We start from the raw sequence: 27,019 nt of genomic DNA, 5'->3' as shown, positions 1-27,019 counted from the left end.
CTACACACGCTGGGGTTCACTATCAATGTGCCGAAGTCACACCTGACTCCCTCTCAGATGCTTCCTTTCATCAGAGCTGTTCTGGACACCGAAAAGCGAGTCCAAGATATTTGGGCTATGATTCCGATCTTTCAGCCTCTGTCTTGGGTTTCATTGAGGCTGACTCTGAGGCTGATGGGCCTCATGGCCTCCTGCATCCTGCTAGTGACACATGTCAGATGGCATATGCGGGCTCTGCAGTGGGACTTGAAGTTCCAGTGGGCGCAGCATCGGGGAAATCTCGCCGACATGGTCCAGATCTCGGAAGGGACTGACCTGCAGTGGTGGCTTTCAAATCCATATTGGGTCCACGGCAGATCCCTCTCCCTTCCCCAGCCAGATCTATCTATAGTGACAGATGCGTCACTTCTGGGTTGGGGCGGCCAAATGGGAGAGGCAGAGATCAGCGGCCTCTAGTCTCCAGCGAAGTCTGGATTTCATATAAATTCTGGAGATCTGGGTGATCAGGCTTGCATTGAAAGCATTTCTTCCCTCTCTCAAAGGGAAAGTAGTGCAAGTGTTCACGGACAACACTACCGCCATGTGGTACTGCAACAGACAGGGCGGGGTAGGGTCCTGGACCCTTTGTCAGGAGGCACTACGCCTCTGGACATGGCTGGACCATCAGGGAATTACCCTGGTGGTTCAACATCTGGCGGGCTCTCTGAACGCCAGAGTGGGCGAACTCAGCTGTCAATGCACAGCCGATCACAAATGGCATCTCCATCCGGAGGTGGCACAAGGTGTCTCTTTTAGCATTGGAGGGAGCCGTGGTTAGATCTGTCTGCCTCCGCAGAGAATGTACAATGTCAGCTGTTTTGCACGTTGGAGCTTCCAAGGCGGCAGTCGCTCGGAGACGCTTTTCGTCTCGAGTGGAACCCCAGCCTCCTTTACACCTTCCCGCCTACCCGCCTATACCACTTCTGCCCAGAGTTCTCAAGAAGATCACGAACAACTGGCCCAAGTTATCTTGTTGACTCCGGTCTGGGCACAGAGAGTATGGTATACAGACCTATGGAGCAAGGCCACCAGTCCTCCACTCAGACTGCCTCTTAGGGCGGATCTTCTGTCGCAGCAACAGGGGGTGGTTGCCTTCATGCGTGGAGATTGAGTGGCAGCAGTTGACTACTTTTGATCTTCCACCCAACATCTGCGATGTTACCTTGGCAGCCAGGAGTCCCTCCACCAAAACACCTGTCATTGGTATACATTTTTGGCATAGTGTACCAACAAATCTGTTGATCCCCTCTCTGCTCCTCTGTCTGAGGATCTTTTGTTCATTCTTTCTTTGGCCCAGCAGGGCTCTGCTTTGGGCACCCTTAAAGGGTATTTATTGGCCATTTCGGCCTTTCTTAGGCTACCTGATCAGCCCTCACTCTCTAAATCTCCTATCGTCAATTGATTCCTTAAAGGTCTCACCCATTTATTTCATCCCAGTCCACTTATCATGCCTCAGTTGGACTTCAAACTTGTCCTTAATTTCTTGATGTGTACTCCATTTGAGCCGCTGCACAAGTGCCCTTTACGGCTCCTCACTTTCAAAACTGTCTTTTTTGTTGCCATCACTTCTGCTCACAGAGTGAGTGCGCTTCAAGCTCATTCTTCAAAGCCTCCATTCTTGTCTGTGCACCCTAACAAAGTGGTGTTGCGCACTAAGGTTTCCTTCCTTCCCAAGTTTGTTACGCCTTTTCAGGTAGGCCAAGGTAGGCCAGTGCATCACCTTGCCTACTTTTTACACACGCCCACATCTTTCTCATGAGGAGGAGACTCTACTGTCTGGACCCAAAAAGAGCGTTGGCTTACTATCTGAATCGTACTAAAGATTTCCGGGTGAACGATCAACTCTGTCGGTTATGTGGGAGCGAAGAAAGGGAAGGCGGTGCAAAAACGTACCATCTCTTGATGGTACTTCTTTGCATCAAGATGTGCTATGCTTTGGCCAAGAAGCAACTCCCTGAGGGCTTGCACGCTCATTCCACCAGAGCAACTGCTGCTTCCACTGCGTTAGCACGTGGAGTTCCTGTCCTGGATATCTGCCAGACGGCTACATGGGCATCTCTGCACACTTTACTAAATATTACTGCCTGGACAGTCAGGTGCGTCAGGAAGGCTATGTTGGTCGTTCGGTCCTGCAGAACTTTCTGGTATGATCTTGGTTCGCAGCCCACCTCCGAGGATGGCATTGCTGGGGTACCTATTCTAAGGTAAGGAATCTGCAACTAGAAGGCTCTATCAGATGTACAAGTTATTTACCTTAGGTAACAAAATATCTGGTAGAGACATATTCTAGTTGCTGATTCCTTACCGATCCACCCTTCCTCCCCGCTTGCGAACTGATTTCTAAGGATAGAGATTCCCCCTTCAGGTCCTTAGCTCTGGCGCACCAATCTCTGTGTTCTTAGCGGCTCTGCGCTTTGGTGTGGAAAGTCGTTAAAAGTAACTGATCTCACTGCACTGAGGCGGCATCTATGTACTACTCCCAACGTCCTCATGGCAACTACAATACCAACGACGCCTGCGGAGTTGACCGACGCCACCTACCGACATGCAAGGTATTGCTCGAAGAAAAATCTCCAGATCCAGTCTGACGCTTGGGGGAAAATTCCAAGGTAAGGAATCTGCAACTATAATATATCCCTACCATATATTTAGTTACCGAAGATAAGTAACTTGTACATTACAGCAATACTACTAAACTAGCACTGGCATACCTCCCTTTGGAAATATATACACACAATATACACAAAATAACCATAGCATAAAAATACACAGGGCCCTATCGGAGAGCCAAACTATATACTAAAAAAGTGGAATGTGAAATAGTGACCCCAATCAGGGTAAGTGTGGTAATTAGCTAGAGGCTGGGGACAGATAGAAACACCAGAGGTAAGTACAGCACGTGTCTCCAGCAACTAGGTTCAAGGTAGTTATCCACCCAGTTGTCCCATAAGTTAACACAGAGAGAATAGTGGTTGGAGTTAGTGGAATTCAGGACCCTTACCAGTGGGCCGCGAGAAAACCAGCAGACAAGAAGATGGACGGAGAATGCCTCTACCCCAGGATACCCAAAAGACAAGCGTTCCTACACCAGGGACCACGATGCAGAGGGGAGAAGGGGCTCTCTGAAGTCACAAGATGCTTCAGATTGTCCAGCTGCTGTCCCGACCCGGGGACCAGGCCGGTGGAGCTGAAAAGGAAGGGGACAGAGTCCAGCACCCTTACAGGTGCCCAGGTGGTACAGGTGGCAATGCCAACCTTCCTGAAGGTGAAGTTCCTGCAAGTCGGGTCACCAACAAGCATTGGCAAATGCAACCAGGAGTTGCAGAAGAGTTTGCAAAGTTTTGCATGCAGGAAGGCCAGCAGAAGTCGATGGAGCCCCCACAAGTGACCCACAGGCATAGGACTCAAGGAGGCCTAACCAGCACGACAAAAAAGAAGTCCCATGTCGCAGGAGCTGCAGGACAGGGGCTGATTTTTGCATTGCAGAGTGTAGGAGGCGTGGGCTTCACATGCAGAGTCAACAAGCCTTGGCAAATGCAACAGTCGCGGTGCACAGGGGATCCAGTCCAGTGGAAGGAGCAGGGGCCCACAGTCTCCCAAGTTGGCTAGAAGACAAGCAGGACCCAGAGGAGGCCACAGACTCACAACCTTTGAAGCAGGATCTTCAGATGTCTGTGGACAGCAGGCCCCACCAACCGGTCGACATTGTCTTGAGGTACCTGTGGATCCCCTGGAGTGAATCTTTCACTCCAAGAGAGATTGCTTCGTGCTTCCAGGTGCAAATAGAGTCCTTGTGACCCTGGAGGATGCACATCCTTGGATGTTGCAGAATTTTTGCAGTATCAGGAGAAACAATTGTGCAGTGGGAGCCTTTCCACCAGAAGCAGACGTGTTTCAGTTCCAAAGCAGTCCAGCAGCAGTTCCAGAGACCAGGAGCAGAAAACAGCTTGTAGAGAGTTCCTTGGAGAGTCTTGCTCGACGAATCAGAGGACCCACCCACGAGGGAGCCCTTAAATAACCCTAAAACGGGGTTGGTCTCTCTCCGCAGAGACCCACCTATCAGAGGTGGTCAGGAACATCACCTACCTGGCCTAACCAGTCACATGCTCATAGGGACCTCTGCCCATCTCATTTCCAAGGTGGCAGAATCAAGTGGCCCCCTGGCAGAGATCTGTGCATCTCCTTAGGGGAGGTGCTGGACAGGGGGTGAACACTCCTCTGTCCTTTGTGTAGATTGGCACCAGAGTGGGAACTGGGGGTTCCTGAACTGGTGCAAACCAGACTATGCAAGGAGGGGACCAAGTGTGCCCTCCAATGCAGTCTGCTGGTGCTTAGAGCCCATACCACCCCAGCCCTTAGACACCTAATACACAGGGGGAGGTGGTCACACCTCTCCCTTGCAGGAAATCTTTTGTTCTGCTCCTCCAGCCTCAGCCTTGCTCACATGCAGGAGGGCAGAACGGTGTCTGGGGTCAGCAGCAGCGTGGGCTTGAAGCTAGACCCTGTACGGCTGCACCAGCAGAACTGATGGAACTTCTAAGGAACCCCCTGAATACATGGTATAATGCAATTAACACTGGAATCAGTGTAGTTGCATGATTCCAAAATGTTTCGTACCAAACATGACTAAGTTTGGAGAAACCATTATGTAGTTTGACCACTCTTGTTGACCAGTGTCCATTACATACCTTAAGATGGCTTCCCCGCACTTACAGAGTCCAGGAATTGGCCTGGGGTCTGTAGGTGCACACTGATGCAGGGGTACCTCACACTTAGAGACATGCACCCTGTCCTTGGACTGAAAGGCCTATCAAAGGAGTGACTTACAATGTCTGAGTGCAGTGGTCAGGTTTGGTGGTGAGAGGGTCCATTCACCCTTTCACACGGGCTGCAATGTTAGGCCTGCAGCCACAGCTTCCATGGGCTCCCATGGGTGGCACAATTCATGCTACAGCCCATGGGGGACCCCTGGTGTACCAATGCCCTGGGTACCTAAGTACCATGTACTAGGGACTTTATTTGGGTGGACCAGTATGCCACTTGTGGGTGTAGAAATGTATCAGAAACCAATGTTAGGGGGGGAGAGCACTGTCATTGGTGTCCTGGTTAGAAGGATCCCAGTGAACTGCAGTCTAAACATACTGGCATTAGGCACAAAGTGGGGGTAACCATGTTAGAAAAAGGGCATTTTCCTAAATAACCCCCTCCCAAACGAAAGCTAATGAGACTAACCTTGCACAGTTGAGTCTTCATTATCTAAGTGGAAATATCTGGAGAGTCCATCTGCTTTGGCATGGTTACTCCCAGGTCTTTGATCCACTGAAAAGGACATCCCCTGTAGGGAAATGGACAACCTCAAAAGTTTGGGGTTGTCACCTTTCATTTGTTTGAGCCAGAGGATGGGCTTGTGGTCTGTCTGAACAATAAAGTGAGATGGCCTCAACTTCTTCAAGACCCAGACCACAGCAAAGGCCTCCCTCTCAATGGCTGACCAGTGCTTTTCTCTGGGGAGGTTATGTATATTATATATGTATAATACAAATTATGTATATATCATACAGAATGTATTTTGTTATATAAATGTATATAAAACCTTTTGAGTTGAGATAGCACATGTTGTGCTTGTGATGTTGGTGTTCACCCATTTGCCTCGAAGGCATGGAAAAAAGTGGGTGAAACTGATGTCAGCACGTCGCGAGGGCTTCTTATGGCTCTGATGATGTCAGACGGAGTCACGTACTGAGCTGTTCCATTGTGACATATATAATATACATATACAGACAGGCAAAAGGGAGGTGGACGGGTCAGTGAGAAATCCACAGGAAATACTGTATCCACCAGAAAAAGCCTTACTGAAGTTAAGTAACTTGTTCTTCTAATGGATACATCTACCTGTGGATTCCTTACCTTTTGAATAGAGTCCCAAAGCAGCCCTGCACTCAGAGGTGTGGGTGTCTGTCTAGCTATCACAAGAAATCCTGCAGCACTGAATGGACAACATGGCCATCCCTCCACACTCTTGAGTCCAAGCAGTAATGCTTTGCGAAAGTGTTGCGGGATGCCCTAGTGGCTGCTTTGCAAATATCTACAACAGGTACATTTCTAGCCAAAGCTGAAGCAGCACACTTGGCTCTGGTCGAATGATCTCTAATGCCCTCAGGAGGATGTTTCTTTGCCAGCGCATAACATATTTTGATGCAAAGAATGACTCACCTTGATAACGTTCTTTTGTGGACAGCTTTGCCATTCATCTTGCACAAGTAGCCGACGAAGAGCTGATAGTCCGTCCTAAACTCTCTCATCCTGTCTATGTAGAAGCTCAGTGCCTTCTTCGGATCCAGAGGATGCAGCCTTTACTGCTCCGTAGAGGGATGGGGAGGAGGGTAAAAGGATGGAAGAGTGATGGACTGCCCTTAATGAAAAGGAGTCACTACCTTTGGCAGGAAAGCTGCCCTGGTTCTCAAAACCACCTTGTTGGCATGGTAAATGGTCTAGCCAACTTAATCGCTATAAGAAAAAGTTTTTACTGTCAGAAGCCTAAACGGGCAACTATGTATTGGTTCAAACGGCGTACTCACCAGGTACGTCAGAGCTAAATTGAAATCCCTCGGAGGCATTATAAACAGAGTGGGAGGAAACATATTAGTCAAACCTTAAAACTATAGGGGGCTTAAACAAAGAGGGTTGGTCAGGTAAATAAATGCCAAAAGTGCAGACAAATAGCCCTTCGCTGTCGCAACTACACAACCTTGTTTTGCCAAGGAGAGAGCAAATTGCAAAACATCGGACATGGGCCTTTAAAGGGACAACATGTCTATCCTCTTACCATTTAACAAACCTGACCCATCTACCAGCATAGACAGTTTTGGTGGAGTGTTGCCTGGCCAATAAAATTGCATTCACCACTTCAGGTGGAAGAGAAAAGGAATTCAGATTGCCCTGTTCAACCTCCAGGTGTGTAGGTGCAGGCTCTGGAGGTAGGGGTGTAGAACCTGCCCCTGCGAGAGGAGATCTGCCCTGTGAGGGAGGCAGAGCAAAAACAACTAGTGATGGACGGAATGCTGAACATAGTCAAACACTCACCCTCAGTCACAGATCTGGGTTTAATCCATCGTTCTTTTGCTCACCATGCCACCCCAGTTTGGACCCAGCCATATGCAAATCAGTCTTGACCCTGTTCCTCATGGGAACAGTCCAGCGCGAACTGCCAAGCCAGGTCCTCACTGGACCGGAAACAAGCATCCTGGGACCGGTTTCGGGGTTTCACCCCTCATCAGCCAGGCTAGCTTGAATCCAGTGGCATGGGAAGCACGGGACCCACGTCTGGGCATACCCTTCCCACTTAGGGCGACAAAGCAAAAACAACAAGTGATGGACAGAATGCTGAACATAGTCAAACACTCACCCCCAGTCACAGATCTGGGTTTAATCCATCGTTCTTTTGCTCACCATGCCACCCCAGTTTGGACCCAGCCATATGCAAATCAGTCTTGACCCTGTTCCTCATGGGAACAGTCCAGCGCGAACTGCCAAGCCAGGTCCTCACTGGACCGGAAACAAGCATCCTGGGACCGGTTTCGGGGTTTCACCCCTCATCAGCCAGGCTAGCTTGAATCCAGTGGCATGGGAAGCACGGGACCCACGTCTGGGCAGACAGAGCAGAGGGCACAGTGAGATCTGAAGGAGGTCTGTGTACCACACCCTTCTTGGCCAATCAGGGATATTAATAGGACTTGAGCCCGGTCTTAGTGAATCTTCATCAGAACCCAAGGAATCAAGGGTATGGGAGGAAACTCATAAAGCAGCCGGTTGCTCCAGCTCAACTGAAGCACATCCCCCAATGCTCACTGCATCAAATACTGGAGGAGAATGAGCAATGCACATTCTCACGAATAGCAAACAGGTCTATTTGAGGCAACTCAACCCCCCCCCCCCCCCCCCCCCACCCCCCCAATAACTGAAAGATGTGAAGAAGCACCTCCAGGTGGAGAGGCCACCTGTGGTCTGCTGAAAAGTGCCGGGTGAGACTGTCTGCACGTACGTTGAGAACTCCAGCCAAATGGTTGCTACTAAGCAAATCTGACGGTCCTGAGCCCAGGACCAGATACATAGAGCCTCTCTGCAGAGAAGATATTACCTTATTGCCCCAGTTTGTTGATGAACCACATAGCGGTAGTGTTGTTTGACAAGACCTGAACCGACTGACCCCAAATGGAAGGGAGGAAAGCCTTGAGAGCTAGACATATCGTCCGCAATTCCAACAGATTATATGCGCTCCCCTCCCTGGAGTGGAAGCATCCATGAGAACTGTGGTCACAGGAGGTGGTGAGCAAAACAGTCTCCTCTGTGTAAAGTTGCCACTCAAAGACCGCCATTGAAGATCCATCACAGTGCCCCTGGAGAGCCTTATTGACTCTTTTGAGATCTCCTTTGTGCTAAAACCACTGCTTGCAGAGGCACCACTGAAGGGCCCTCATGTGCCACCGTGCATAAGTGACCAACAGAATGCAGGAAGCGAACAGACCAAGCAGACATAAGACCTTGAGGACTTGAACAAGCGCTCCATCCTGAAACATTGGAATCATACCCAAATGTCTTGAACCCTCTGTGGAGGAGGATAGGCCCGATTCACTGTGGTGTCCAGTTTCCGCCCCTATGAACAGGATGCCCTGGGAGGGCTCCAGGTGAGATTTGGGGACATTGATTGAAAACCCCAGATTGAACAACAGATGCGTCATCATTTTCAGGTGATGCTGCACCAACTCTGGAGACTTGGCTTTTAGCAACCAATTCTCTAGGTAAGGGAATACCGGTATTCCCCACCTTCTGAGATGCTCTACAACCACTGCCATCACCTTTGTGAAGACTCAAGGCGCGGAAGTAAGACCAAAAAGAAGGACCGCAAAATGGTAGTGTTGTTTCCCTACCATGAATCGGAGATACTTCCTATGGGACTGCAGAATGGGGATGTGAAAATATGCATCCTGCAAGTGGATAGAAAACCTCGTCTTCCTTGTCCAGTGAAAGAAGCACTTGTGCTGGGGTCAGCATTTTGAATTTGTCCTGTTTGAGGAACCAATTCAAAATCCTCCGGTACAGGATGGGGAGCAAACGACCATCCTTTTTGGGGATCAGGAAATAGCTTGAATAACATCCCTGACCCCTTTCCTGCTGTGGAACCAACTCCACTGCACCCTTTAAAAGCAGCAGCAGAAGTTCTTCTGAACAAAAGGTTTGCTGGGGAGGGAAGGAAGGGGAAAACTCCCAAAAGGTAAGTGCATACCCATTTCCTACATTGTTTAACACCCAACTGTCTGTTGTTATTGACTCCCACTCTTGGAGGGTAAGACATGCTCTTGAAAGGAGGGAGAACTAGGGTTGCTTCCCTTCAAGATTTTCAGCGGAAGATGAAGTGGAGGAGGAGGAAGGCTGATGTGGACGGTACCATGCTCCCTAGGTCTCCCACGACCTCTGTAGGATTTAATGAGGGGGTATGCAGACTGCGTACTTTGGAAGTGCTGCGTCCTACAAAAGGAGGAGTTGCGGCCAAACCCCCTAAACATACGGAAAGGTCTGTACGTTGAGGAGAGTGTAGGAAAACCTAGTGACTCGGCAATGACCTTACTCTCCTTAAGCCTCTCCAGGGTTGAATCTGCCTTGGCTCCAAACAATCTGGCTCCGTCAAATGGAAGATTTATTAAAGTGGACTGTACATCAGGGGAGAACCCCGACCCTCTAAGCCATGCATGCCTTTTAGTTGCAGTTGAAGTCCCCATGGCTCTGGCAACATAGTTTGCAGTCTCCAGGCCCGATTGAAAAACCTGTTTAACTGCTGCCTGACTGTCCTACAGCAGCACCTCAAAATTACCCTGCACATCCTGCGGCAGTTTGAGAATTACCTCTTTGGACGAAGCTATCAGTGCATGGATATACCTGCCGAACAGATATGTAGCATTCACCAATTTCAGCGCTGTGCTTTCTGGCGAAAAGATCATCTTTGCCGACTGCTCCAGGCCTTTCGATTCCCTATCTGCAGGAGTCGTGGGCAAGGCACCAGGTGCAGCCTTCGAGGAATATGAAGCCTGCACCACCAGGCTTTCAGATGTTCGGTGCTGAATCAGAAATTGTGGGTCACCTGGTGTACCTCTATACCTCCTGGCAACAGACTTTGAAGCTGCAGGAGTAGTAACAGGCTTCCGTCACAGATCCAAGACTGGCTCTGACAAAGCCTCATTAAAAGGCAGGAGGGGTTCTAATGTTGCAGAAAAGAGAGGAGAACCTCAGTCAGAATGTTCAACTTCAATTCCGTGGTGGGCAGTGGTAAGTCCAGAAGTTCTGCAGCCTTCCTGATTACCCCATGATTTGAGGTTACCTCCGGACTTGGTGTACCCCCAGGGGACAACAATTCCCACTCAGGAGAAGTGTCTGGCCCACTCGCTACCTCAGTACCTTCAAATTAGTTGGGAAGGCAATGGAATCTCTCCTTCCTTGAGGTTCTGCTGCTCTTCTAAATACTGCTGCTCCTCCAAGAGCCTCAAGACTTCCCTCCTAGACCTCAACCTGGATTCTAGCTGTGGCGTCAAAATGCGCCGATGTTGAGGAGGCAGGTGTTGATTGACTTGATGCTGAACAAGATCTATCCTACGTCTGAATCGGCACTGGTGGAGCCAACAACTCCAAAGGAGATGATATCTCCCCCAGGCCACTGATAAAGAATCGTAGGCAGGAAAGGCATGAAAGGAGCCTGCCAATACGGCGCCGGGAAGCCTCTGAGATTAAAGGCCAAAGGACTAGTGTGGCCCGCAAGTGCACCAGAGGGGGCTATTGCTCTGTTAAAAATGCTATACATAGCGTTCAAGAAGTTGGATGGGTCCGTCCCCCGGGATGGAAACTTTGGATACTCCTGCTCCTGTTGTGGAAGATTTATCCAACTTGTCAATCTCCTGAGCTGATGAAGTCACATGAGACAACTGTGTTGCAGGACTCGATTGTGACACAGAGATTTCCACCAAAGACGGTGTCGGTGACATCTCTGGTGACCGGTTGAGGAGGAGATAGAGTGGGACTCACCTCCCACGTTGAACGGCACAGAGACTTCGAAAGCCGGAGACAAAAGCCGAGGGCTGGTATCTCGGGATGAGCAACGCCGCTTCTTGTGTGACCTCGAATACCTGTGGAACAACTCTTCCTCTTGAGGCTTGGATTTTCAACACCCCGGTCCTCCTTCTTAGCTTTTGCCAGGAACAGCTTTGTCTCTCTTTCTTTCAGTGCTTTTGGGTTCATGCTTTGACAAGAAGAGCATCTCTCCATGTCATGGCCAGAACTTAAGCACCAGAGGCAGTTTTCGTGATGGTCAGTAACTGACATGTGACCTCCCCACTCTACAAGGCTTAAAGCCTGGCGTTTTTGGCAGGGGCATTGCCTCACAAGGACAAAATCAACAAAGAAGCCCCTTCGATACAGTGTAACCACCTGGAGAGGTAGAGAAACTGTTAGCGTTGAATGCACAGGAAAAAGAGAACTGACGTCAGCACGCCGGCAACGATTCCTTATGGCTCTGATGACGTCAGATGGAGTCGCATGCGGACCCGTTCCATTGTGACATCCTCGTTGATGTGGAGAACTAGAAAGAAAGAAAAAACGTTTGGTTGAATGCTGGCACATTGGGAGTATTCAAAAGATGAGGAATCCACAGGTAGATGTATCCATCAGAATTCTGAGGCATGACCAACCTCCTGGTGGCAACAGGTTTGGGGTCCCTAGAATCAGCGTACAGAAGCCCATTTTCCCAATAGACCCTGTGGGATACACTGACAGCCCCTGTCTCTTAGGCAGCAGCTTCCTGCCTGAGGCCAACAAGAGAAAGGCAGGACTTCTGCCCCAAACTCAGCTCTTCTTTGGAGGCCCCCCTGCACCCAAGAGCTGCTGTGTCAGCACCCAGTGTAGGAAAGTAGCCTCTTTTTGGCATTGTTGCCCCCACTTTCTGCCTACTGTCCGTGTGTTTTGACTGTGTTCACTGGGATCCTGCTAACCAGGACCCCAGTGACCGTGCCGTCTCCCTCTACATTTGGTTGTTTAGGACTTTTGCACACACCACGATTGGCATTCTGGTGCCCCCATGTAAGTCCCTAGTATATGGTACCTAGGTACCCAGTGCATTGGGGCACCAGGGGTTCCCCATGGGCTGCAGCATATATTATGCCACCCATGGGAGCCAATGCAAAATGTGTCTGCAGGCCTGCCATGGCAGCCAGCGTGAAAAGGTGCATGCACCTTTATGCTACAGGTCACTGCACCACTTGACTATAAGTGCATGATCAGAGGTGCCCCTATGAACTCCAGCTGCATTACACTGGACTTCAAAATTGCGGGGAAGCCATTTTACCTCTGTACTGGATACAGCTGCATAATGGTAACTCCGAACCTGTGCATGTTGGGATGATTCCAACATGTTTGGACATACCCCAATACTGTTGCCCGTGTTGGTTGTATGCTTCTATTCCCTCTAGGGGCTCCTTAGATGACCCCCAGCATTGCTCCTACTAGTCTTCTGGGGTTTTCTTTGCAGCCCGTGCTGTTGCCACCCCTCAGAGGTTTCTGCCCTCCTGCTGCTTGACCAGCTCAGGCAAGAGGGCAGAACAAAGGATTTCCTGTAGGAGAGGGAGGTAACCGTTGGAAATAGGTGTTACATGGCTTGGGAGAGGTAGCCTCCCCAAGCCACCGGTATTCTTTGAAGTGCACATTTGGTGCCCTCCTTGCACTAACCGGTTTGCACCAGTCCAGAGACCCCCGGTCCCTGCTGTGGCACAAAACTGGACAATGGATCGGGGAGTGACCACTCCCTTGTCCATCACCACCCCAGGGGTGGTGCCCAGAGCTCCTCCAGGTGGCACTTGATTCTGCCATCTTGAATCCAAGGAGGGCAGTGGCCACTAGGAGCATCTGAGTGGCAGGTCAGGTAGGTGACGTCACAGCCCACTCCTGATAGGTGATCACCTGGCTAGGTGACCAATCCCCCTTGCTGGGCTATTTAGGGTCTCCCTCTTGGGTGGGTCCTTAGATTCGACGTTCAAGATTACAGCAGGGCTCCTCTGCATCGTTTACTTCATCTTCTGGCCCCTGGGACTCGGACTGGACCCTCCAGGAACCAACAATCACCAACTTCAGTGACAACTTCGCTCTGCAACACTGTTTCTCCGGCTCCTTCCGGAAACTGCAACATTTCCCCGGCTGTGCATCCTCTGAGGGTGATTAGTCTTCAGCCTGCACGAAAAGTAAGAAGGAATCTCCCTTGGAGTGGAGTCGTCACTTCCCTGCATCTGCAACAACGACCCGCTGTGTGGATCTTCTCTCCCCTGGAGCTGCGTGGATCCTGCTTCACAGGATTGATCTGGAATGGTGCCCTTGGTCTTCTCTACCAGCTGTCCAACTTAGGAGATGGTAAGCCTTTGTCTAAGCTTGCAGGACAGTACCCCTTCGCACCATGACTCTTGTAGCTACCAAGGCATGTTTTTTCCTCAGCCATGGGATCTCCACGCTCCCCAGCACTTCTCCCTGGTTGAGTGTCCCACGTCGCTGGAGCAGCAGTCTCCTGCCTGCTGCTCCAGCGATGTGGGACATTCATCCAGGTGTGCTGAGTGGGCCTCACTGCGACTCCTGTGCCTGCTGCCTGTGGGGGCTGCCGCCTCTTCTTTTGACTCTCCCAGCTGCTGAGGGTCACCCCAGACTCCTCTCCTTGGGTCAAGTACCCTGGACCTTGCTTGTCCTCTTGAGCCTTGCAAAACCTTCTTCTCTGACTCTTGACTTTGCCAAGGCTTGTTGGTGGTATTCCAGCACCACTGACTGACCACTGACCGACCACTGACCGACTGCATCCCGACCATTGATGTGGGACATCACTTGCATCACGCCCGCAACTCCTCTTCTGCTCCTGTGCTGCACTGCTGACTTTGTCGACCTGGTCCTGCATCCACAGAAGGGTGGGTAGTGGCTCCTGCCACAACCAGACACTCCATCACAAACTGGCCTTGTCCCCTTCCTTTGCAGGTCCTCATCTGTCAGAATCAACCTTTGGAATCTTCCAGTCTTGGTTGGGTCTTGCAAAATCCTTTTCCAAAGTCCTCCTGTTGGTTTTGGGTAGAACCAGGTACTTACCTCCGCTCCCCTCTACTGATTCCACTTCCTTGTGTGAGGGACTGCCTTTCACATTCCACTTTTTTAGTATATGGTTTTGCCCTCCCCTAGGGCCCTCACTATTTGCTATTGCTTTTATCAATGCCCATTACTTTTTATACTTTCTAATGTGTATCTAATAGTGTGTTTACATACCTCCAGTTGGAGTATTGCCTATACAATATTTTAGTATTTGTGTTACGATAATAAAGTACCTTTATTTTTGTAACCCTGTGGTTTTTTTCATGTGTGTAAGTGCTGTGTGATTGTAGTGGTAATGCATAAGCTTTGCATTTCTCTTAGATAAGTCTTGGCTGCTCCTCCACAGCTACCTCTACAGAGCCCTGGCTTCCTCGACACTGCCTACACTTCACTAATAGGGGATACCTGGTATAAGGTAATAACACCACACACCAGGACAGCTTCCTACACCCAGCTCCTTTGATGCAGGGTTCCTCACAAGAAGTAAGATCACCCCCCTGAGGGGACTGATCCTCACATGAGTCTTGGGCAGGATACAATTTCTTACCCTTCCTACTTCTCTTCTTGTGAGCTGACTGGTCCATAGTTTAAGGCTCCAGTGCTCCAGATTCTCCCTGTTTCCTCGCCTGTACTTTTGTTGTCAAAAAGACATTGTCAGGGATACCCAGCATTGCTGCATGGGTCTGCAGCTCCACTTCGGCTCAGGCTGAGGTCTAGATCATTGCCCATTAGACAAGCTACAGGAATGGAGGAGGACACTATAACTCTGTTAGGGCCCATAACACCCACTGCCTCCCCCGCTAAGGTTAACAAAAGCCATGGAGCGGAACTTAGTGATGTTATCTGCGTTGGTGACCTGGTAATTGTGACGAAGGAAGAATTGCTCAGGAGGAACCTGTTTTTCAGTCACCATAGTGACACTGGCGCTGGTGTAAGTTTCTGCCTCAATACCATTTATAAGGAGGTACTGCCTGCATTTTTTCATATTTGAAGGCCAGGCTACCAAAGTGGGTAGGTCAATCCCACCCTCTGATTCTAAGACAGCCTCAGTGGTCTCTCTGACTAGGTTAAAGACCACTGCACTCTCCAGGTTGAACCCAGTGACACCCTTGGTTGAAGTGATACCACCAGTGCAATTGCAAGAGGCACTAGGAGAAGTGGTAGTAGTACTCTTGGTGCTTTTCTTAGGGCAAGTGCTGTCAATTGCCTTATGGCCTTTTTCTCTACACAGGAAGCACCAAGGTTTCTTTTTGGAGGAGGAGGAAGAGGATTTGGACCCTCCCCCGGAAGAATTCTGTGGGTCTGATGACACTTCTTTTCAGTTGATTTCTCCCCAGCTTTCTCCTGGGTTTCAAAAAAAGATTTCATCTTTTGGTCACCCTACTGTGAATTTTCTTACTCACCTTGGTGTAAACCCATATGTCTGCCTTCTTTCCCAGTTCTTTGGGGAGAAGTCAGATCTGGGTCCACCAGGTACTGCTGCAGTTTCTCACACACACAGTTATTAAGGATGTGCTGTCTCATGGTAAGGTTGTACAGCCCTTCAAGGTCATGCACATTACTACCATGTAACCAGCCTTCCAGAGCCTTAACTGTTAACAGTCCACAAGATCTACCCAGTCTTGAGAGCACTCCTTCTGAGTTTCTCTGAACTTAATCCTATACTCCTCAGTTCTGAGCCCAAACCCATTAATCAGAGCCTCTTTCAAGACATGGTAGTTGTCTGCACCTTCCTCCCTCACAGTCAAACGTTTGTCCTTACCTTTGTCAGCAAAGGAGAGCCACAAGATAGCTGAATGCTTTGGTGGTGGTCCCATTGTCCTAGGACCAACACAGACTGAGTTATGGACACAAATGTTGTGAAAAAGAATGCTTGCATTATGGGTCAAGTTTTTCGGAGTGCAGTGAATATTGTAGTATCTGCTTTCCCCTATGCCGGGAGCGCCGCTTTCATTTTGAGTAGTTTTGTTGTACGTAAAGCATTCACCAATTTCAAGTGTTTTAAGGGAAGAGCCACAAGAAATGACTCGATTAGGTAACTGAACAGTATTACCAGCGCTTCAATACCGCTGGTCGAGTTCACGCTGTTGTGCCTTTTCACGCTGTGAGCGCCATGGCAGCCATGCAGCATGAAGTGGAGAGTGAAAAGAAAAAAATAGTTTGCCCACAATGAAGTATATTGGCAATCGTGCAATGATCCATATAACGGGAGCAGTCTGCAAGGCGTGACAAAAACAGCCTTAAGGCAGTACAAACGTAAAGCAATTACCAATTACCTCAAGTGATTTTTGAAAGGCAAACCTACAAACAAGTGAAAGTGGGGGGTGTGGTTAAAGACCACAATACTAACAACAGGTCAAAGCGCTTGCGCGCTTGACCTAAACATAGCTCTTTTCCAGCACCAAATTGTATGCTCTTTAGGTTCCTTTCCACTTTACCATTTATGTGTAGCACCCCTACATAGCGTTTTTTTGTTTTTATCAATGAGGAAAACTCCTCCATTTTGTCTAAACTAAGGAGAGCAAGTCAGATTCTATCCGAGTGTGGAGGATCAACTTAAGGCTCTGGTACTTTGTAGGCACAGAGAATAGGATTCCAAAGTAGGACGTAAGCAAATATCGACACTGTTTTCAGGTGTGTTGCGATAGCGGTATTTAAGTGCTTGCTTTCTGCTGCAGATTGATACTGAAATAGGAAACTTTCTTTTTCATAGGGATGAAATTGATTTCTGATATTAATCTGCAGTTCTTATATTGATTTGACACTGGCCTTTAAGAATGTGCTTTACTTAAATAAGCACAACTAAATTAAATGAAAGCTACATAGAAAATAATTACCTCCTCCTTGTGCACATTCCCGACCAACAGTGCTCCTACCTTCTGCACTTATGTAGGCAAGCTTTCTCTGATGTATTCTTTTTCATCACTGAAAATTATGACTAGGTTGAATAATTTCCTGAAAAATCTAAAGGCATGCTTAATTTTGGATGTCTTGTATTTATTAATTCTGGAGTTAGGATTATGTAATGTTGATGCAGAGGCCATTGTGGGCATGACTTCACAGTGTGCTCTGCAGGTGACCGAGTGCTTTCTTTTTACTTTTTCCCTAGTTGTGGAGCGTGTGGACTCCTGTGCATCTATGTATAGCCGTTCCATTCAAGGACATCACGTCTGCCTGCTGGTTAAAAAGGTAAGGCCTGTGGCAGAGATAGCTCTACTGTGCAACTGGTCTATTAGGCATGGTTCTATCCATGAAGAGTTGCTTTTGCAATTTCATGTAGAATCTATGTTGGCGGCCTCCCCTATTGCATGCTGATCCTGCATCTTTTCTTCACATGCAGGGTGACAATTCCATATCGGTAGATGGCAAGTGCAGCGATGACTCTCTCCTGAACAACTTACTGGACGAAATGAAAGAGACGCTGTCCAAGTCCTGAATATTGCTTTCTAGCAACAGAAGATGCACTAAAACAAGATAAAAGGAAGACTACCCACCATCTACTCCACCTCCCCATTCCAAGTGTTCTGGTGGTCCCTTATACGCATGTACCGGGGACGTGCTTTTAATTTCACTTCACTGTCAATTGCAGATTCGGCATTCTAAGGCTCTTTGTTACATTTTTATGACAATTATTTAGTTGAACTTTTACCAGGTGTGAAGTTGCCCCTTTCCACCTCATAGATTTTTGTTCTGATTTTCCCTTTGTTTACCGATACGTTTCCTCAACGAGAGATGGAGGAGAATCCCAGGCACATTGTGGATTAGAACTTCTGCTGCCTCAGAGCCTCTACAGACGCTGGGAGGAGAGCCGCTGGGAGGATGCCTCAGGTACTTTAGTGAAATTTAAATGAGACTTCTTACATACACATGTGCTCCTTCTTCAAAACTGGACAGACCCTGGAAAGCTTGGGAGCCTCAGTCACACACAGAGTCAACTGCCAGTGCATCATATATCATGGCATCAGTACCAAATAAGGGGGTGAACAGACTTTGGGGTTATGGAAGGTTGGGGAGCCTGTCATCTCATCTCACTATTATTCCTAGAAACTTCCTTGCTGAACCACCATTACACCTCTGTGCTGAATTGTGCTCTACTATGTCCAGAATTGCACCCCTGATGTTCTAATGTAGCAAATGAAACTGGAATTCAATCCAAAGGGGTATTTGTCATTTGTTTTGTTGGTTTTTCATTTTGTGTGAGATAGCGCAAGCAGGTGGCGCATTGTTTGTTGGGACCGTCAGATTAATTTTTTATCAGTTGCCTTTCATCCACTGATAAATACATTCCCGTACTACAGCCTATGCGTCTTCAGGACACATAGATTTTGTTTGTGTTTTTCCATGGTTTTGGCTACGAACCTGTACTTCCATTAAAAATGGGGGTAGCTCTTCGTAAAACATCATGCTAAGATGATCTTGGCTGAATAATGTGACTGCCCATCCATCGTTCATTAAAAAGAACAAGTAGTTAAGTTTAAAATATTTTTTTTTACTGGTTTTCCTCTTTGTTGTTTTGTGTTTCTTGAAACAAATGGTTTTGTTCACCTTAAACGTGTGGTTGTATACCTATAAATAAATGGAACTGCCAGAGAAACACGTGCACACAGTGTACTCGTAAGTTGTTCGGAGGGGGGGGGGGGGGTAAAAAGTCTCTGGGCTACTCTCGACATTTGAAGTAGTCACTTAAAATTTGGGTTTTTCAAACTGAGTCTGAACTGCCGGACCCCTTTACGCACTTCTTGCCCTGGATCAAGGGGAAGCCCATCTCAGGCTCATTTGGTGTCGTTTTAACTTGCACTTTTTTTCTGCCATAAGATCCATATTCTTTCAATCTTGTTAGTAGGCAAGCCTGATTTCCACTCCTTCTCGATGGAATCCTCCATCCTTTCCCTGTAGTGATCGCTATGTTTTAATACACTGCACTGCTTAACCCCAGCAAGGCAGCTCTTGCTTGAGTCTAGTAAGCAGTTCTTTTTACGTTTTTGATTTGTGAATACTCATGCCTATAATTTGTCAAGTCCACACATTTATCTAAGTGAAATCTTACCTTCTAAGAGCTATTTTAATCGAAATCGTAATGTTCCTATAGACACGACTTTCCTTGAGCTCACCAGGAAACCCCTCTATGCACCTCAGTACTCTTTTCTTTATTTAGATTATCCTAATGTCAGCTAAAAAAGGTGTGTGTATGTGCCGACATATGTTGCATTCAGATTGTTAAATGTGTTGTCTTCCCATACCAACCTTGAGGATCTTGTCGCAAAACCTTTTCTCAGTCACTTCTCAGATGTTCTTCAGGTCTCATTTGGAAATCTCGACCCTCACACCCCCAGTTTAGAACACAAGTGTCCCTTCCTATACCGTTCTTTCCAGAAACTCTCTTCACGTTCACTTTCGGGCGCTTTCTTCAGTCATTCCCTTACAGATATCACCAGCAATCCTGGCTTGTTCGTCGTCCTCCTTGGCCCACTCTTGTTCGTCTGCCCTGGAACATTTCTTTTTAGTCTGCCCACTGTGGGTCTTTTTTGAATCCTCACTCTTCAGTTATTTCTTGTAGCTATCATAGAAAGCCTCATTCTCAAACTCACCCACTTTTGACACTCACTGGGAAGCCTCATTGCTTCCCCTTAAGCTCTAAACTGGAAGCCCCTGCTCTTGGGGTTATCTGACATCTCTCCTCGGACCTTCTCATTCACCTCGTTCTAAAACGTCCTTTCTGGTTTTTACTCGGTGCTCGAGGAGACCCTCTTTCTGTCTTGTACATGCATGTGTGCACACGTTACTAATGCAATACCTTCGGTGTAACTCCGAACTGAAGCTGATTGTTTTTCAATTATTTAACCTCATGCTTAGTAGCATCAGAGTATAGCAGGGGCATTTATTTATATGTTGAATCAGATTACCACCAGGCCTTCAGCTAAGCAATCAAATCACTTTGACAAGACCATATTTTGAGCTTTCCAAAAGCTGTATGGTTTAGGCGGAAACAGCTACATACTTGAATGTGTCTGAGCTGTGCAAACCAAAGTAAAAGGCTGACAGACATGTGGGGAATGATTAAACTTAAATCTTAAGTTTTTCTGTAAACAGAAAAACAGCCAGGTACAGCAAATTCATGATGTGTTCAGGCTTCGATACAACCCTACATTCTCATCAATAAGTTACAGAGCTCACTAAATGTTATTATAGGACAAAGCATTCACATTAAAGGATAAGTTTGAGGTAGTCTAAATTTTATAGCACCCACCCCATGCATACCTGCTACAGGTTGGTAATGCTGTTCATCATTCTGGGGTGTTCCACAGGAGAGGCAGTACCCCAGCGTTTTCAACCAACCACTTAATTTGTTTTTGCAGTGTTAAACATAATTGAGTATTAGGGCAGGTATTACATTTTTTTACATTAAGGTTGCAGCCTGAGATTCCCACAATACCCTATTTTTTAATAAGTAAAGCTTTATATGTGGTATGTAATCTTGTAGTACTCAAGTGGAAGGAATACGAGTTATTGATTGCACGAGTTCTCAAACCTTAACAAAAAGTTAGATTTTACACAGGTTCACACATGAAGAACAAATTAACTTCCCAAAAGCTTACATGAACCAGTGAAAAACGTAACCTAACTAGTGCTTTCAGAAAGTTAGTGAAAACAAGATGCTTGTATGCTCTGATCCTCGTAAGTTCAGCACTGTGTTAACTCTTCTCAAGATAATCAATATTTGGTACTGTTAAGGTGGGACATGTGTTACTGAATAATGTCCACATTGTTTGATAATGCATTCGCTTGCTTTGGAATAAAGTATGTTTTGGAGCAAAGATAGATTTATTTATTTTTGAATCACATTTGGTTCTATTTAAAGAGTATGTCTTTCCAGCAAGAGGCACAACGAAGCAGCCAGGATCTTGATCTGAGAAGCAGTAAACGTAATCCAGCTCTTAGGTCTGTGTTACTGACACCATACTCTTGTATGGGACAGTTGACCTACAGAAACCAGTTCTACTACAGGTTTCTCAGTTCGGGTTAGTGATTTTAAAAATGAATACACTAAGGTCAAAGCTAAGGTGAAAATGCTTGATTGGCATTGATTATTTTTCACAAATGTTTGTGGTACTTATATAGTTGAAGGTGTTCGTTCGTACCAGGATTCATTGACCTTTCTTGAATGTGGGCTTTGTTGTTGTCTACTAAAATCATAGTAAGGAGTGTTCTGCAGCAATTTATTTCAAATCCCATGTTTACGGATGATTTTGATCCTTACCTTGATCCAATGTACAAATCAGACATGAAAGTGTTCCTAATTAAAAATGACCCAACAACGTCCTAATATCACTGGGAAGGGAGTAGGTGTTTTGGGTTATGTTTTTTTGCTTATTTTTTTAATTATTTTCGTCTGTCAACCCAAACTGTCACTTTAGCATGTAGATCATTCCAAACATTAAAATCCTGTGTGGTGGAGCAAGGAGTTTGAGCTGTACGATGTGTTTTAATAAAGAAAAACAATTTGCTATCTACATTTCCTTCAGGAAAAAACTTTAAAAAAACTTACCACAAAGCTGCTGTATTGATTTTTGTGTCAAGATGATCCAATAAAATATATATGAAACTGATTTGTTTTCTTGTTTCCCTTCTTCTGACGAAATGGTCAAGATGTATACAAGTTGAGCTAGATTTGATTTGTTCAATCTTTAATCAGGCTTAAGTCACAAAGCTAACAAAGACTTTTGATGTAAGTTGAACGCTTTGCTATAATGTTGTATTTGAGAGTGTCATTATTCAGATCCACTATCTCCGTAAATGTATTTTTAGATTGTGTTAATTTAGTAAAGATGCTATATGTCAACAATGTACAGTTCCTATATTTTGTAAAAGGACTTGCAATGTTAGTACTCATAATTCTGGCTGTAACATAAATGTTTGGTTCAGATGGTTTGAACACATTTTGACAACGCAGTAAAATTCCTTCAATATGGAAGGTGGGGATCATTGTTCAAACCCCCACTACCATAACACATTGTCCCATGACCATTGATTCCATTCCAGGCACCCATTATAACTAACTCTGAAAACAATTAAAGACAATTAGCTGGTCATATACACAATTCCAGCTCAGTCAGTCTTATTAGCTCCCAGCAAGTGACTTGTGTCTAGGGTTTCTCATATCTATAGACTAAATGGATTCTTCTGTCAATCTCAACTCCAAGTTGAGAGTTACATCTAATGTACTAAGTCTCTTACATGCCTGGCAGACCCACCTATATTGTACAAGATAAATTATTTTATACTACTCTCACAAGATTCACAAACACATAACTAAATACCCTGAGGTGCATCAATTACCAAAGGTACATTATTGTAATTTCTTGTTTTGGTCCTCTAATGGGGGTAAGTCAATTTATCCAAATTAAAGAAAAAATCGAAAACCATCCAGAATAAAAAGCCATTACAAAAGAAAGTTCAGGAAATTCCTAGCTTTTTTCCTGATTAGTACCAGGGTAATTTGGATATTTGTTTGGAATTAGAGTAAGATTAAGAGTTAAATTCAGCTCAGGTTTAGAGTTATTGGAACGGTTTGCATTAGGTCTAATATTACGTTGTCAATTAAGGTAAACAAAAGAGCAAAGGATAGAGCTAGCATTAGAGTGTTACATTTAGAGTTTGGGTAAATGTTAGATATGCTAAAGAATTTGGGTAAGAGATTACATTTAAACATTGGTGTTAATATTGATGAGGTTGAGGGAATAAAAACTAGCCCAATGTTGCAGCTTGTTTGTTGTGCTGAACAAAGTAATGTTGTTTTTTAATGATTGTATGGGGTTTGTTTAGAAGAATTCTTCATAAGTCTTTTTTGCAATGACATAGATCCTGTTCAAAATCTTTCCTCTATTGTGTAGCATTGTCATACTCATATTAACATTTTTCATGTCTTTGTCCCCTTCATCTCATGGTGGCTTATGTAAGTGTCTTGTTATCTTGCTCACCTACCTCCAGCTATTTCTACCTGTCTGTAGTTCACATGCAACCATTTCTTTTTCACTCAAGGCCCCTTCACCATATCCTCCTGTAGATTCATTTTAAATTCGTATTGTACCTGACTGTTAGAAATGCCACGAGGCCGCAGACATAGTTGAGCTAACATCTAATGCCCTGTTCTCCCTTGTCTTATTCATAGATTTTATCACGGGCAATAGGAGTGGGAAGAGAAATGCAGGCAGAGCCTCTGCCAGGGCTGGTTTCCTGGTCCGGCTTAATTATTACTCTGATCAGCTCAAGCTTATGTGGTTGAGAGTCCAAAGACAGCTACAGTTGTAGAGATTGAACTTCGGAAGTTCCCATTTTGCTTTGGGTCGAGGTCATTCAGAGGAATATTGGTTTCATCTAAATCTTTGCTGGCAGCATTTGGACAATGAACATGCTTTCAATCTATCTTACTTGTTAAAGTGCAACAAAACAACTCACCACCATTTCAAGTGAGAAAGTTGTGTTACGATTGTGCTCAAGAAGCCCAAGACACCCAGTAGCTACATTCCTCGTCATAAACAAACTCTCCTTTAGGCCCTCTTTCGTCAACCCACTGTTAGATTTCCTTGTGAATGCTAACCCTTCACACATAGATTTAAATACCATTCTGCCATCCTTTAGATTTCCATACACTTCTTTTATTGAAAAGAAAGTTGACACTCAAATCAGGTCCTGATTTTTTTTGTTCAAAAACTCACATACATTCGGTAATGATTGAAGACCTAAAGGCATTGAATAGCGGTTCTGTCTCTAAACGTTTTTAATTGTCGTCAAGGTGGCCATGAGTACTTTATCCTCTTTTACCAGTTAGACTTAGACTTTTGCTGCTGACATTTACAGGAGTTACATACATAGTGTATTATTTTCTTTACACTAAAACACTGGGATTATATCTATTTAACCATGAACACACAACATTTGCTATTTATGAACAAATTCACTGAATTAAAGGTGATCTACTTGAGCGACAAAGTATAATGATTATCAGTAACTCACAAATGTATTTGTGATTTCTAGGTTTTTGGGTTAATATTTCTCCATTTCCCCAGTTCCCTTCATCTGTAAGGCTCTTGCTTCTAGAATTTTCATAACACAATTGAGTCAAAACAGATTTATGAAAGTTCTTAGACATTCAGAAGAATCTCCTCTTTTGCTCAGACTATAGGCACTGGTCTCTTACAACCTTGTTTACTACCTCTTATCTTCATTCTAGCTCTATGAAGCAGTCCCATAATAATTTGAGCTCTCACCACTTCACCATAAATAAAATACGTGTATAATGGACAATATACCAAGTGCAGCACATTGTTCCAGAACGTTTTGTGTAAAATTGGCAATCATGTATTGTAGGCTATTAGTCTAATCTTCTACAAGAAGAAACTAAAGCTGGTGTGCCCTAGTTTCTATCATTTTGCCAAAATAAACTTGTATGGTTTTTCATAACTATTTCAGCACTATGCAAATCAAAAGAATATTTCAGAATATTGTAATGTTGATAATTGTGAATTGTAGACTATTCTATCCGCCTAATCTTTCACAAGAAACTAAAGCTGGTTTGTCATAGTTTCTATCATTTTGCCAAATTAAAATTGCACGGTATGGGTCTCATAATTATTTCATCACTATGTAAGTCTAAAGTATATTTCAGAATATTTAATTGAAAATATCAGTGTAGTGTTTGCGTGGAGAATAAATGTAGAAAAGTTTTTGGTGCTACAATTAATATGAAAGGGACCTGATATAAAATCAAAAACAGCCTTTTAGGAGACCTTCCTACAAATGTGGTAAAAAACAAAAGAGTGAAATAAAAAGTTATGTGGTTTCCACAGCTTTAAATAGTATGTAGATATAAATTGTTATGAGTCAAATGTGACTTTAAAATCCATAGCAAAAGAATTTCAGGCTAACTATGTTGTATACTCACAGTTAGATCCTTTGCTAATGTACTAAATATCAACTCTTGTTTGGAAAATATATCTTAATTGCGTTTTATTCTGAATTTTCCAGATAATGAAAGCCATTTTAATAGGTTATTATACTTGAATGGTTATACACCACACCCAACTTAAGATTAGTAAGTCCACGTATCTTAAACTCCTACAGTTGTTAAAACATGGAGTTGTTAAAGTAGAACTTAAAAACTTTACCTGATAGTAAAATTATAATGGGAACTGTCATGTCTTGTATAATTTGCAGGACAGACATATTATCGGTGAAAGCTGAAAGAGCAACATTACCCGAGGAGAGCCAAAGACATGTATATGAAAAGTCTTCTTGTTAGTTATCTACACTACCATAATTTCCATGTTTGGCCCCAAAAATAACTCATGATATTTTTATATGACACTAACGCAGCAAACATCATTCTGACTAGGTGTCATGGGAAAATCTCTCATAATTTGATACTCAAACTGAGGAAACTCAGTTAAGTCTCTCGCTAACTTATTCTGGATACCCAGACTGATCCACATGTCACCTAAAAGTAGAGGTAATGGTAGAATTGTTTTTAACAGGTTTATTCAAATTAGTGCTTTGAAAATGACAGATTTTGTGCCTGATGGGGTTTGTCAAATCTTCTAATACTAATTATCCAATCGTTCGTTTACAGAAAACCTGGAGAATAAATTTTCTTGTATATAATGGTTATACAGTTTTAGTTTCCACAGGAATAAAATTGCCACATGGCATGCCAGCAGTAGGTTTATCATTTATGTTGCCTTCGATTTTTGATTGATCCTGCCAGAAATTGAAGCTGAATTCTGATTTTAGTGTCTGGGTCACCTTCGGTCAGAGACCAGTTTGTTTTGTTGGGATAAAATATCAGAAGTCATGGAGGGAGCTATTTTCAGGTTCAAATACCTATAGATGGCGTCATAGTGGGTTAAACAGGGCAGGGCTGGACAGTAACAACGGGAGTATGAGGAATGGACTAAAGATGTTTCAATATCAGGAAAATAATTTCTGTATGTTATGGAGAATTACTCCAAGCAGAAGATGGCAAGCTGAAACATTCTTACTGCTGATGGAAGGACAAATACTGACGCCAAAATCTGAGATGTTTTGGCTAGAATCTTTGAATACTCTATATACTATAGCCAAGCCTGCTACTCTAAAGGAAAAAAACACCTTTTTTACCCTACATAGGATCTACTGGACTCCAGAAAAACTGGCCACATTAGCTAGGAAAGAAGCACCAAGATGTAAGAAATGTAACTCCTCAGAAGCATATAACATGCATATGTTTGTAAGCTGCACAGCGCTACCCAGATTTTGGTGAGGAGTAGAACAGGTTACTTACCTTCAGTAACTCCTTATCTGGTAGAGGCTATATGTAGCTGCAGATTCCTTACCTTTGAATTTTCCACAGGCACCGGACTGGATCTGAAAGATTTTTGTGAGCAGTACCCCTGCGCACCGTAAAGTGGTGTCGTTCGGTTCCACATACATCATCGTCCATGCCAGAAGTGATGTTGCGGAACTTATATAGACACCACCCAGACATCAATTAACTTTATAGACTTTTTACACCAGAGGTGTGGAGCCAGGAAGTGCACTAACCACTGGTGTGAATAACTAGGGCCCTAAAAGGGATCAGCCCTATCCCTAGAGATCCGTTCGCAGAGCAGAGAGGTTGAGTGGGTCGGTAAGAAATGTGCAGCTAGATATAGTCTCTACCAGATAAAGCATTACTGAAGGCAAGTAATTTTTCATCTGATAGACTTCTAGCGTCAACAGTGGCCTTGAGGCGCCACGCCTGGTTGAGGACGTCAGGCTTTTTGGGGGATGTCCAATCTACCCTTATGGACAT

General features: G+C 45.2%; 1 protein-coding gene across 1 annotated transcript in view; it reads left to right on the top strand.

Annotated features, from left to right (window-relative positions):
- AP3D1 (adaptor related protein complex 3 subunit delta 1) overlaps positions 1 to 21,800 on the top strand; it is a 437,106-nt gene extending 415,306 nt beyond the window's left edge. The window contains exons 32-33 of the mRNA XM_069217822.1: positions 17,303 to 17,382; positions 17,534 to 21,800. Coding sequence (XP_069073923.1) covers positions 17,303 to 17,382; positions 17,534 to 17,629 — 176 coding nt within the window. The 3' untranslated portion in view covers positions 17,630 to 21,800. The remainder of the gene's footprint in view (positions 1 to 17,302; positions 17,383 to 17,533) is intronic.
- Positions 21,801 to 27,019: the final 5,219 nt, after the last annotated feature.

The sequence above is a fragment of the Pleurodeles waltl genome, chromosome 12 (genome assembly GCF_031143425.1).
Source record: "Pleurodeles waltl isolate 20211129_DDA chromosome 12, aPleWal1.hap1.20221129, whole genome shotgun sequence".
Taxonomy (NCBI): domain Eukaryota; kingdom Metazoa; phylum Chordata; class Amphibia; order Caudata; family Salamandridae; genus Pleurodeles; species Pleurodeles waltl.
The sequence above is the reverse complement of the archived record's forward strand: the minus strand, read 5'-3'. Positions and strand labels throughout refer to the sequence as shown.